The sequence below is a fragment of the Theropithecus gelada genome, chromosome 3 (assembly GCF_003255815.1).
Source record: "Theropithecus gelada isolate Dixy chromosome 3, Tgel_1.0, whole genome shotgun sequence".
Lineage (NCBI taxonomy): Eukaryota > Metazoa > Chordata > Mammalia > Primates > Cercopithecidae > Theropithecus > Theropithecus gelada.
This window is the reverse complement of record NC_037670.1, coordinates 158,445,763-158,458,322: the sequence shown is the minus strand read 5'-3', so window position 1 is coordinate 158,458,322 and position 12,560 is coordinate 158,445,763. Positions and strand designations below refer to the sequence as shown.

General features: G+C 37.3%; 1 protein-coding gene across 3 annotated transcripts in view; it reads right to left on the bottom strand.

The window, feature by feature from the left end:
* EXOC4 (exocyst complex component 4) overlaps positions 1-12,560 on the bottom strand; it is an 845,850-nt gene that overhangs the window by 65,566 nt on the left and 767,724 nt on the right. For all 3 annotated transcript variants that reach the window (XR_003118525.1, XM_025378967.1, XM_025378968.1), the window contains one exon: positions 5,385-5,526. Coding sequence is in view for 2 of the 3 variants with exons in the window: in XM_025378967.1 (XP_025234752.1) it covers positions 5,385-5,526 (142 nt within the window). In the remaining variant the exon portion in view is untranslated. The remainder of the gene's footprint in view (positions 1-5,384; positions 5,527-12,560) is intronic.

Below are 12,560 nucleotides of genomic sequence, written 5' to 3'. Positions count from 1 at the left end.
AGTGAGACTGCTGGATCATATGGTAAGCGTATGTTTACTTTTGTAAGAAACTACCAAATTGCTTTCCAAAGGAGCTGTGCCATTTTGCTTTCTTACTGGCAGTATACAAAAGTTCCAGTTGTTCCACATCCTCATCAGTACTTGGTGTTGCCAGTTTTAAAGAAAAATTTTTGGTCATCCCAATAGATGTAGAGCAGTATCTCACTGTGGTTTTAATTTGCATTTTCCTAATGACGAATGATGTTGAGCATATTCTCATGTCCTTATTTTCTGTACATATATTTTTGATGAAATATCTGTTCAAATCATTTGCCCTGTTTTAAAAATTGGGTTTTTTGTTTTCTTAAGTTTTGAGAGTTCATTATATATTCTGGATACAAGTCCTTTATCAGATATGCATTTTGCAAATATTTTCTCCTGGTCTTTTGGTTGTATTTTAATCTTGACAATGTCTATCAAAAATGGTTTTAATTTTGATGAAGTTCAACTTATAACTTTTTTCTTTTTGGATGGTACTTTCAGTGTCATATTTCAGAAATCTCTGCCTAAATAAAATGATAAAAATTTTTTCCTATGTTTTCTTCTAGAAGTTTTAGAGTTTTAGATTTTACATTTAGTTGAATGATCCATTTTAAGCTAACTTTTATATGGGATGTGTTATATTCTTAAAAGCAGTTCATCCAAGAGAATCCAAATATCTTGACTACTGCTCATTTTTACTGATAGATGCTTATCTTAACAGTTACTAATTAACTAATAACTAATTTCACCAATAAAAACTCATTCTGACATTCATGTACTAATTGGCACAAATGTATAATTTTGATAAGAACACCAGTAATGGCACTGGTTGCAGCCTCCTCTGGAACGTGATCTTTCTGACAGAATGAAAGTTGACCAACTCTGGAATGGGATTCATGACTAGGGCACTGATTGCTACTGTGGTTGAAATTTAAATAAAGTTTAAATTTTATTTTTAACTTTATTTTCAAAGAAGTTGAATAAAATTAAAGCATCTACGCTAAAGTATTTTTAAAGTAAATGACAGATATTATGACTCCAGGCAATGAGAAGACCATGTAAAATAGCATGAGACTATAAATGCAGGATGGTCTGAGGACTGGTGAGTAGTTCTTTTCAGATGCACACAGATCCGACATTACAGGCATGCCACGAGCTTGGGGAGATGGGCACGGGCCAGGTCAGCAAGGCTCTGAAGGCCATGTAGGGAATCAGGCCTTTATCCTAGAAGCCACAGGGAGCCTTGGGAGGATTTTAAGAGGTGAATAATATAATCAGACCTAAGCTTTGGCAAGATCACTCTGGCACAGTATACGAGTGGATTAATAGCAGAGAATGGAAGCAACTGGAAGTAGAGCGACTAGTTAGGAAATTCTTAGGAACTGGAGGTGAGAGCTTATGAGATCCTGAAGCTATTGGGAGAGAAGACATACAACCTTTCTTTAAGGTATTATCTTCTTCCCAAGTGATTAGAGATTAAAAAAAAAAAGAAAGAAATTAAAATAGTCATCAGCTAATGCCAAATTCAAATCAAGTATTTTTTTAAATTTAAATTCTGGCCTGTTGTTGCGGACCTTAGTATGACTTTGACATTAATGTATTCTGCAAACACTGCTGATTACACAGTGGGGTGGATGATTTTCAGAGAGTGCACACTTAGGATCCCAACAGTGATAGACAGTTGCTGTTGAACCTACTTAGAGCCCTCCTGATGGTGAGAAAAATCAGCTGATAAAGGTGACATTCTTGGCATCTCGGACTCAAATGGCAACTTAATTTTCTTCTTCTAAAGTTCAAACAGAAAAAACAAACCTCAACAGTTTTTAATGGACTCACCATGTCTTTCGTCTCTTGGGGGTACCATTTGCTTTATGCTTTGTACTGTGGAAGGGGGCTGCCTGGTGGTTAAAATGTGAACCACAATGACACAGGTAAAATGTCAAACACTCCTTAGATGGATCATTCAACACAGACTGCGTGGGATTTGAAAACAGTTTTTTGGTTTGAACTTTAATAATATCAAAGAAAAATATGTGCTATGGATATAAAGATATTTTGGGGAACAAGACCAGTTTTTGGCATCTGAAGTTGTTCTGGACTTTTTGCTGGCATATCTCATTACTTTTTTCCATGAATTTTTTTCTTCTATCTGTACTCTTATCTCAGTGATTTCTTGGCTAAAAGTGCCAGAGACAGGAGCTAATCAGCCACTTTTTCACCACACCAGCTGCTGGACAACTGGGCCTAAGCTCTAATTCCTTTTTTACAGCAGGATGGGAACAAAACAAATATTAGTTGATGAGAATCATGTTGGCCACACAGCCTCTGTACCTCTTAAGATAATTCAGTGGACTTACAAGTGGACTACTGTGTAAAAACAGAAACTGCAAACCAATTCGTTTCTTTAAAGACAACAGGTTTTGTTTGGTAAAGTAGCACTTACTTTATCTGGGTTTGGTTTCCAACCAGCTAATTCTTAATCACATTTTTACTGAGCACCTAATATACAGCACGATATTAGGTTTCGGGGCCAGCCATCACAATGAACAAGCCACACCTGGAAGAGCTGTTTGATGGTCTCTTCCACAGTCATGCCCCCAGAGCACTTAGCAGACAGCTCTATTCTAGCGTTATTATACTAGAGTGGCATGAAATCTGTCTTATTCATTTTGTGTCATCACTGTGCAAACTGAAAAAAATTGTTAACATGACCGGGACACAGTAAGTGTGTCTACATTCACTATCCGAGCCTTATGTGGCATATTCTGCTAGTTGTATGTACCTTACTTTAAAAGGAACAAAGATGAAATGAAGCACACTTACAAGAAAGCAACCTGAGTGTTGGAACCATGTTATACAAGGAAGTGGGGAAATTTAATTTAAAAAAATCCCATGTTTTGTGTTCTGAGTTAAATTCAAGGAAAGATAATTCTACATCCAGGGCTCTAAAATTCAGTCTTTTAAAATATTCATTATTAAAAATGACGTTTTTCTGTTTTTAGACTAATGTTGAAGAAGATACAGCAACTGGTGTTATAGCACTGTATAGTTTCTTATAAATTAATGACTAAAGCATGTTCAGTATTAAGAAGAGTATTGCCAAGATGTATCAAAAGGGCAGAAATAGGGGTTAAGGACTTAAAAGATCTTACTCAAATGTGTTACAAATATCCCACTTGGAATTAACTACACATAAGTAGACAATTCTGAATGTAGAACACATATAAGCACACAATCAATAGTATAAATACCAGGAGTTGTGATAGTAACTAATTTGGTATTCCCTTGTTTTCCTTTGTAACTCAGGTAACAGCAGCACTAGAATATTACTTGGTGTTTTTCATTTCCTTCCATCTATTGCATATATTTATTCACAGAAGACACCTGATTTATTTCACTGTCCACTTGTAAATAAAGAGATACCAAATCTGTAAATTATTGTAAAACAAATCAGAAAATATATAGAAAGAGCTTTATTTCTGGACAGATTAATGTGAGAAATAACATCAGGAATAAAGCTGAGTAGCAGATTCTAAATCTGCAATGTTAACTTTTCTTGTTCCACTCACAAGGCTCTCACAAGCAATAAGGAGGTAACTCACTGGGCAATGGTAATGAAGAAGGATAAAAAGCAAGTAGCACACACAAGGAGTCACCATGGAAATAAATCCAAGTTCTAACTGGAGTCCAAACATATTCCCAAGGGTCACCTATCAAACAAAGTCCTATTTACATTTTTAAACCCTAAATCTAGTAAAGACTTCAAATGAAAAGAAAAATAGTCTATCAATGTTAACCATGTTCCAAAGCAATACAGAACAGAATGTGTTACCACACCATGCACTTTCTGGTCCTGATGTTTGGACATTGCTACCTAGTTGTTTAATAAGCATCTCAAACTGAACATCTCTACATGGCAGGCTTGATTGCTGCCATTCTCCTCAACCCTTCTCCTCTCTCAGTATTTCTCCCCTCAGTTAATGGCACCAGCATCCACACAGTTGCTCTGGCCCCAAACTAGTGGTTTTCCTTGAGTCTTTCCTCTCATTGCACCAGCCCCTGTTTCCAATACGATCTATCAACAAACTTCATTAGCTCTACCTTCAGCATGTGTCCCAAATCCTACACTTCTCATACCTCCACCTCTGTCACCTTGATGCTCAGAGCTGGTCTCAACTGGTCACCCTGCTTCCATTCGTATTTTTCCCTGCAATCCCTTTTCCATACAACAGCCAGAGTGACCTTTAAAAAATGTTAATTAATTGGTATCTTTCCCTTTCTTAAAACCCTTCCATGGCTTCTGTGACATCTGAATGATTCACTTGGTCTCTAAGACCCTGTAATGTGTCAGGCTTCATGACTCCACAGGACTGGGCTCTAGCCTGTCTCCTGTGCCTTATTTTTTCAGTCCTCCCCACCCAGCTTGTTCATCAGCCTACAAGCATATCAGCCTCCTCTCTGCTCTTGAGACAAAAACCAAGCTTGATTTTTGTCTCAAGACCTTTGTTAGTGTGCCTCCCTCTGTCTGAAACTCTCTTCCTCCGGGTCTTTGCACAGATGGATCATTCTTGTTACTTTGTCACATTTCTTTCGACCATTTTATCTTAAAGAAAAAAAATCCCATTCCTAGTCAGCCCCAGCCACTCTTGGCAACTGCCCAGTATGCTAGTACTGGGTACATGTAGCTACCAGGCACTTAAAATGTGGCCAGTCCACATTGTGATGTGCTGTAAGTATAAATGGGCACTTTCAAAAGCTTAGCGCAAAGGAAAATGCTGAATACCTCAATCACTTCTGTTGATTGCCTATTGAAATGCTGTTTTAGATATACTGGGTTAACTAAAATATATTAGTATAATTCTTTTACTTCTTTCCCTCTACTTTTTCCAACGTGACTCCCTTCTTGACTAGCAGAGCACTTTAGTGAAAATATGAATCACAATAAAGTCACCACAATAGCAAAGCTACCATATTTTGAGCACTTACTTTGTGTCTGGCATTGTGCTAATTATTATTCCATTTATAAAATCTCTATAAGTTAGAAACTACCATTTCCATTTTTAAAATAAGGAAACCGCGGTTTGTAAAGTGAATTAACTGGCCAACGATCGCCTAGCCAGCTGATAGTGACATTTCAATCCAGGTGACCTGATTTCATAGACCATGCCAGCTCTGAATTACCACACTCAAAATACACCATGCGCTCAGTCACTGAATATGGCTAAAAATAACTTTCAGCGTAAAAAGGGATAACATCAATAATATGAGCCAGAAATTATGGTGATACTCCCTGGAAATAAGTAAGTGATTTATGAACCACAGTGCATTCAAATTGCAAGGTCCTGGGCTTGGCTGTATCATACCTCACTTCCAGATGTAAGACCAGCAAGCAGCGGTCAGCCATATCCTGGAACGATTTGGCAAGTTCACTGAGAGTCTGCATGATCTGCTCTGACACTGGGGGGAGATCCGTGTTCGTGTGGCTGTCTTGAGCAGGAGAAAGCACTGAAAGGTAAGGATAAAACACCAGTCATTTCATTAGATGCCTACAGATTTTTTTGAAATGACATTATTTTGCTGTTCATCTTGTTGTTTTTACTAGTTTGGGTAACACTAGTGTTGGCAGCATTAGAAGTCCAAGATGATAGACTGTTTCTATATTTGATTACACATAGAAGCTCAGTGGCTTATCTTGAATCAACTCAGAGAATAATATTTAGGTTGGTGCAAAAGTCATTGTGGCTTTTGCCATTACTTTCAATGGCAAAAACCCTAATTACTTTTGCACCAACCTACAGAAAGAGAACCTCAGAGTTGGAAGAGGCCTCCACTATCATGTGGCCCAACCACCTGCTCTGTGCCTCCGTCTTCTGTGCACCTTCAAGTGGCTGTCCACATTCTGGTTGCACACTTACACAAATGCTGGTGAAGGGAAACTTAATACCTTTCGAGGCAGCCTGTTCCATCTCCGAAAGATTTGACCATCTTACATCAAGCCAATATCTGCCTCCATTAACTTCTAATCATTGGCTCTAATTTTACCTAACTTTGCAATCCCACATGTGTCAGTACTACAAGTATTGAAGATACCTCTTTTGGCTTCCTTGAAGTCTTCCCTTTTGTAGGTGGAATGTCCACAGTTCTTTACCCATTCTTCTAATGATTGAATTAAATCATTTTATAATTCTCAAAATTTACCTACCAAAACATTCGAATTTTCCTCTATTTCCCTTGAAATGTAGAACTCAGGACAAAACAGAATAAATACTACAGAAAGGGCTGACCAGTCTAGACAGAATGATCAGTTCCCTTTTTCTAGATGCCATGATGCTTTACACCTCCCTAAATTCTGGGAGGTGGAAGTGGTAGTGTGCTATATTCCACTTCAGCTCATATATAGCTTATGGCCAACTAAAAGTCCTAAAAAGGTCTTTCTGGAAAATTTGATAAAGCTACCTTCTATATATTTCCAAACCAATTTATTAAAATATTTAGCACCACTTAGACATTTTCTTCAAAGAAATGCTGAACAAAAATAAAAAACATTTGTTTATCTCTAAACTTCTATTGTATCCCCATTTCCCCACAATTTCTCAAAGATTACCAACCAACAATTTGGTAATCTCATTCAAAGGTTTCCTTAGCTCTCTGGAGCCCCAAAGTTTGGCTTTAAGTCCTGGCTCCAACATTTCCTTTATGTGACCAAGAGCTAATTATTCAAATTTTCTCTGCCTTATTCTTTTATTTTGTAAAGTGAGGGTAATAGTATCTATATCATGGGGTTAAATGAATTAATGTAGGTGAAACACTTAGAATAACAACGTATAAAACTTAATATAAGCAAGAAACATAAGCAATTATTCTTCTTCTTTAGCAAGTGATTTTTTCAGGTTAGGTCTTTGATTTATTACAGCAACAGTATACTTACAAAATAATTCCATCCATCCTTATTCAATTTCTGATATGTTTGGCTTTTCTGTATGAAAATCCTTCTCTTTTTCAGAGAGTCCTTTGGAAGAAAGAGGTGCTCTGGACTTAGGGAATATGGGAATTGGTGAGGCAACACTAACTCAGAAGGTCATTCACCTTATAGGGTAGAGAGCCAACGTCTTGCTATAGTATGTATTGTCTGCACTTACGACCTTTCAGCACTGTATCCATTCCTAAACTTTGCTAAGTCCAGAAAACGGCTTGGATAGACAATCCAGGCTTATAATATGTAAGGCTAAGTTCTCCTCTGTGGAACAAGATTGTAATAAGTAAAAATAACATGGCAAACATGAACAAAAATAAAAAAAAGAATGTTGTTCAAGGGAACTGATGGGTGAGGAGGAAGGGAATGTAGCAATGCAGACTTTAAATTATTGCCAGCCTTGGTATCATTCTAGATGTTTACTAACTTGATCTGCTGAAGCCTAGATGTATGACATTGCATCTCTTCTCTAACGTTAGCGTTAATCATGTTGTTTGATCGCAAGGCAAGGTCACTGCTTTTGCAATGTTTTCATGGAACAGGCTAGAGGAAAGCAACTATACAACTGTAATATTTAAAAACATTTTAGGGCTTTTCAGCCCTTCAATTCCTCTATGGGGTGACAGTGACTGTAGCATGGAGAGTTATCTTGTGTCAATGAGAAGAGGCAGAAATTGGACTTTGAAGTCTCACTCCTAGTCTGAGGTCCAAAGATATACTAATCGACCAAATTCCATCAAAGGCATTCTGGACAAATCCCGCCAAGAAACTTTAAAAATTCCCCTTTCCTATTTTATAAATACGTAATTTTATCATGTGGCAATTAACCACTGTCAAATTACAAATTAAGAAATATCTAAGTTGAGTAAGTCTATGGCAGATTAGCTGCTGAGGTAAAACTTAGAATGAGTGAGGTAAAAAGTAGTTTCAGGTAACAGCACACTGTACATTTCACTTGACTGTAATCTATGGCAAAAATGTAACATTTTATTAAAGCAACATGAAAAATTATGCCCAGAGCTCTACTAGAAAGCTGGCTTGTGAGCTCCTCAGGGCTTACTGAAATTTACACAGTTTTCTTAACAAGAAGGAATATACTGAGCAAAGAAATACTAAGCATGGCAAACAAAGACAACACAAAAGCCATTAACTAGATCTTCAGTGTCAAAAGAAAATCTATAAAAAAGATTGCTAACACAATCTGCTTGGGAGGTTACAGTTAAGGTATGAGATTACTAGACACACACACACACACACACACACACCCCATACATACCCTTTAAGAGGCTACATTGTATATTTATCTCCAGTATTGCTCTTCATATCAGCAGAGAACACACATATTGGACTTTAAATATGTTAGTGCTTGATCGCTTTATGAAGATATGCACTCTGAGCTGTTTTTCTAATACTAGGGATGGGTGACATCAGATCATTCTTAGTATCTTTGTTCCTCCTATGACCACTGCATAAAGCATGCCATCTTTTATTTTTATTTTACTTTAAGTTTACTTTAAGTTCTGGGATACATGTGCTGAACGTGCAGGTTTGTTACATAGGTATACATGTGCCATGGTGGTTTGCTGCACCTATCAACCCGTCATCTAGATTTTAAGCCTCCACATGCATTAGGTATTTCTCCCAAAGCTCTCCCTTCCCTTGCCCTCCTCCCCTTGACAGGCATGGCACATATACACCACAGAATACTATGCAGCCATAAAAAAGAATGAGTTCATGTCCTTTGCAGGGACATCAACGAAGCTGGAAACCATCATCCTCAGCAAACTAACACAGTAACATAAAACCAAATACCTCATGTTCTCACTCAGAAGTGGGAGCTGAACAATGAGAACACATGGACACAGGGAGGGGAACATCATAAAGCATGAATCTTTAAGTCACCTAGTTAGCTGTTTGTGGCAGGATGATTTTGGCTTTCTGTACTACATAAACATTATTCCATAAAAGGAAGCCGAACATTGGTCTTTGGAGCAGACACTGCTTTTTTTGGTGAACCAGCAGCTACTTCCAATTTCATTCTCTCCTTTGCTCACTCCACTACAGATTCTGGAAAGCTAAATATTTATAATCCCAGCCCTGTTTGTTGCTAGAGGTGACCATGTATCATATCTGTCCACTGGCCCCCTAAGTAGAGTCTTTTGTGGCTATTGGGAAGTCTTTTGTTTTCCCCGATAAAAGGAGAATTGAGGCTGGTGCCACCACTTGCTCCCACTTTCCCCACTTTTCTGATTTGACTGAAGTACCTGAAGTTGCATCACCTTGCTATTGAGAGGAAAAGACCAAGAATCAGAGAGGTGCTGGACTAAGTATTGTTTAACCATTGGCCAAAAGGAGCTATTGCTTGACTTCAGACTTTTTGCTATATTAGAAAAACAAACACCTCTTTAAATCACTGCAAATCAAAAAAAATATTAATAACTTGCTACAAAATTAAATCCTGTTTTCAGTCTCTGAAATTTTAAATTCTAATATCATATTCTCAGATCAAAAACTTTTCTTCTTTCAACTCTCTCTCACCCTCATTTCCATTATAACTTTAATGCTGTAATCCCCTCATTTTCTCCTGGTAGAAAAAGTCCCTCTTAGGACCCTCAGCATGAATTGCATGGTTGATCCCCTGAGCTACTCTTTGACCATAAACCTCAACTCTCTTGAATACTTTTCTTTCACTGTAATTGCCCTAAAACTCACGTAACATTGAGCCAATTCTACAACTCATAATTTGACAGGAAAACAAAAGAACATATTGTTCACTGATACCAAAACTAGACAAAACGAAACAACAAAAAAGAAAACTACAGGCCAATATCCCTGATGAATATAAATGCAAAAATCCTCAACAAAGTGCTAGCAAATAGAATTTGACAACACATTAAAAATATCATTCACAGTGATCAAGTGGGATTCATCCTAGGGATGAAAAGATGGTTCAACATATGCAAATCAATAAATGTGATATATCACATCAACAGAATAAAGGATAAAAATCATATGATCATTTCAATAGATGCCAGAAAAAGCTCTTGATAAAATTCAACATCCCTTCATGATCAAAACTCTCAAGAAATTGGGTATAGAAGGAACATAACTCAACATGATAAAGGCCATCTATGACAGGCCCAGAGCTAGTATCATACTGAATGGGGAAAAATTGAAAGCCTTACACTAAGTTCTGGAGTAAGACAATAATGCCCACTTTCACCACTTTTATTCAACAAAGTACTGGAATCCTAGCTAGAGCAATTAGGTAAGATAAAGAAAGAAACAGCATCTAAGCTAGAAAGGAAGAAATCAAATTATCCTTGTTTGCAAATGACATGATCTTATATTTAGAAAATCCTAAAGCCTCCACCCAAAAACTCTTAGGACAGGTAAATGAATTTAGTACAGTTGCAGGATACAAAATCCACATACAAAAATCAGGCCGGGCGCGGTGGCCCATGCCTGGAATCCCAGCACTTTGGGAGCCGGAGGCGCGCAGATCACTTGAGACCAGGGGTTAGAGACCAACCTGGCTAACAAGGTGAAACACTGTCTTTACTAAAAATACAAAAATTATCCAGGCATAGTGGCAGGTGCCTGTAATCTCAGCTACTCAGGAGGCTGAGGTGGGAGGATCACTTGAGCCTGGGAGGCAGAGGTTGTGGTGAGCCAAGATTGCATCACTGCATTCTAGCCTGGGCAACAGCGCTAGACCCTGTATCAAAAAAACAAAACAAAACAAAACAAAATAAAAATCCAGTAGCATTTCTAGATGCTAACAGCAATCGATCCACCAAAGAAATCAAGAAAAAAATCCAATTTACAATAAGAAAAACCTAGGAATAAATTTAATCAAAGTAAAAGACATCTACAAGGAAAACTATAAATCACTGATGAAAGAAATTGAAGACACACACACAAAATGGAAAGATATCTACACTCCTGGATTGAAACAATTAATATTATTGAAATGTCTGTAGTACCCAAAGCAACCTACAGATTCAGTGTAATCCCTATCAAAATACCAATGATGTTCTTCACAGAAATAGAAAGAAAAAATCGTAAAATTCAAATGGAACCACAAACAACCCAGAATAGTTAAAGCAATCCTGAGCAAAAAGAAGAAAGCTGAAGGCATCACACTACTTTGATTTCAAATTGCACTACAAAGCTATGGTAACCCAAACAGCATGGTGTTGGCATAAAAAACAGACACACAGACCAATGAAACAGAATAGAGAACCCAGAAATAAACTCACACACTTAACAGCCAATTCATTTTGACAAAGGCACCAAGAACACACATTAGGGAAAAGACAGTTTCTTTAATAAATGGCACTGGGAAAACTGGCTATCTGTATGCCTAAGAATGAAACTAGATGCTCATTTTTTAACTTATTTAAAAAACAACTGAAAATAGATTAAAGATTTAAATGTAAGACCTAAAAACTATGAAACTACTAGAAAAAAGTATTGGAGAAATGCTACAGGACATTGGTATGAGCAAAGATTTTTGGGTAAGACCTCAAAAGTGCAGGCAACAAAAGCAAAAATAAACAAATGGGATTACACCAAGCCACAAAAGCTTCTACAAAGCAAAGGAAACAATCAACAAAGTGAAGAGACAACCTATATAATAAAGCAAATTATTTTCCAACTATATACCTGGCAAGGGATTAATAACCAGAATATATAAGGGACTCAAACAGCTTCAATAGCAAAAACAAAAACAAAAAAACAATAAGCAATCTGATTTTAAAAATGGGCAAAAGACCTGAATAGACATTTCTCAAAAGAAGACATACAAATGGCCAACAGGTATATGAAAAAAAAAAAATGCTTAACATCACTAATCATTAGGAAACTGCAAATCAAAACCACAATGGGGCATCATTTCACACCAGTGAGAATGACTATTATAAAAAAGTCAAAACAAAGCAAGTGAGGATGTGGAGAAAGAAGAACGCTCATACATTGTTGGTGGGAATGTAAATTAGTACAACCATTATGGAAAACAGCATCGAGTTTCCTCAAAAACTAAAAATAGTACTACTATATGAGCCAGCAATCTCACTGCTGGGTATATCCAAAAGAGAGGAAATCAGTGTATTAAAGAGATATCTGCACTCCCATGTTTATTACAGCACTATTTACCATAGCCAAAATACAGAACTAGTCTAAATATCCACCAACTGATGAATGGAGGAAGAAAATGTGGTAGATATACACAATGGAATATTATTCACCCATAAAAAGAATAAAATCCTGGCGGGGCACGGTAGCTCATGCCTGTAATCCCAGCACTTCAGGAGGTCAAGGCAGGTGGATCATGAGGTCAGGAGTTCAAGACCAGCCTGGCCAACATGGTGAAACACTGTCTCTATTAAAAATACAAAAATTAGCTGGGCATGGTGGCAAGTGGCTGTAATCCTAGCTATTAAGGAGGCTAAAGCAGGAGAATTGCTTGAACCAGGACCCAGGAGGTGGAGGTTGCAGTGAGCCGAGATTGCGTCACTAGGCTATAGAGTGAGATTCCATCTTTTTTTTTTTTTTTTTTTTTTTA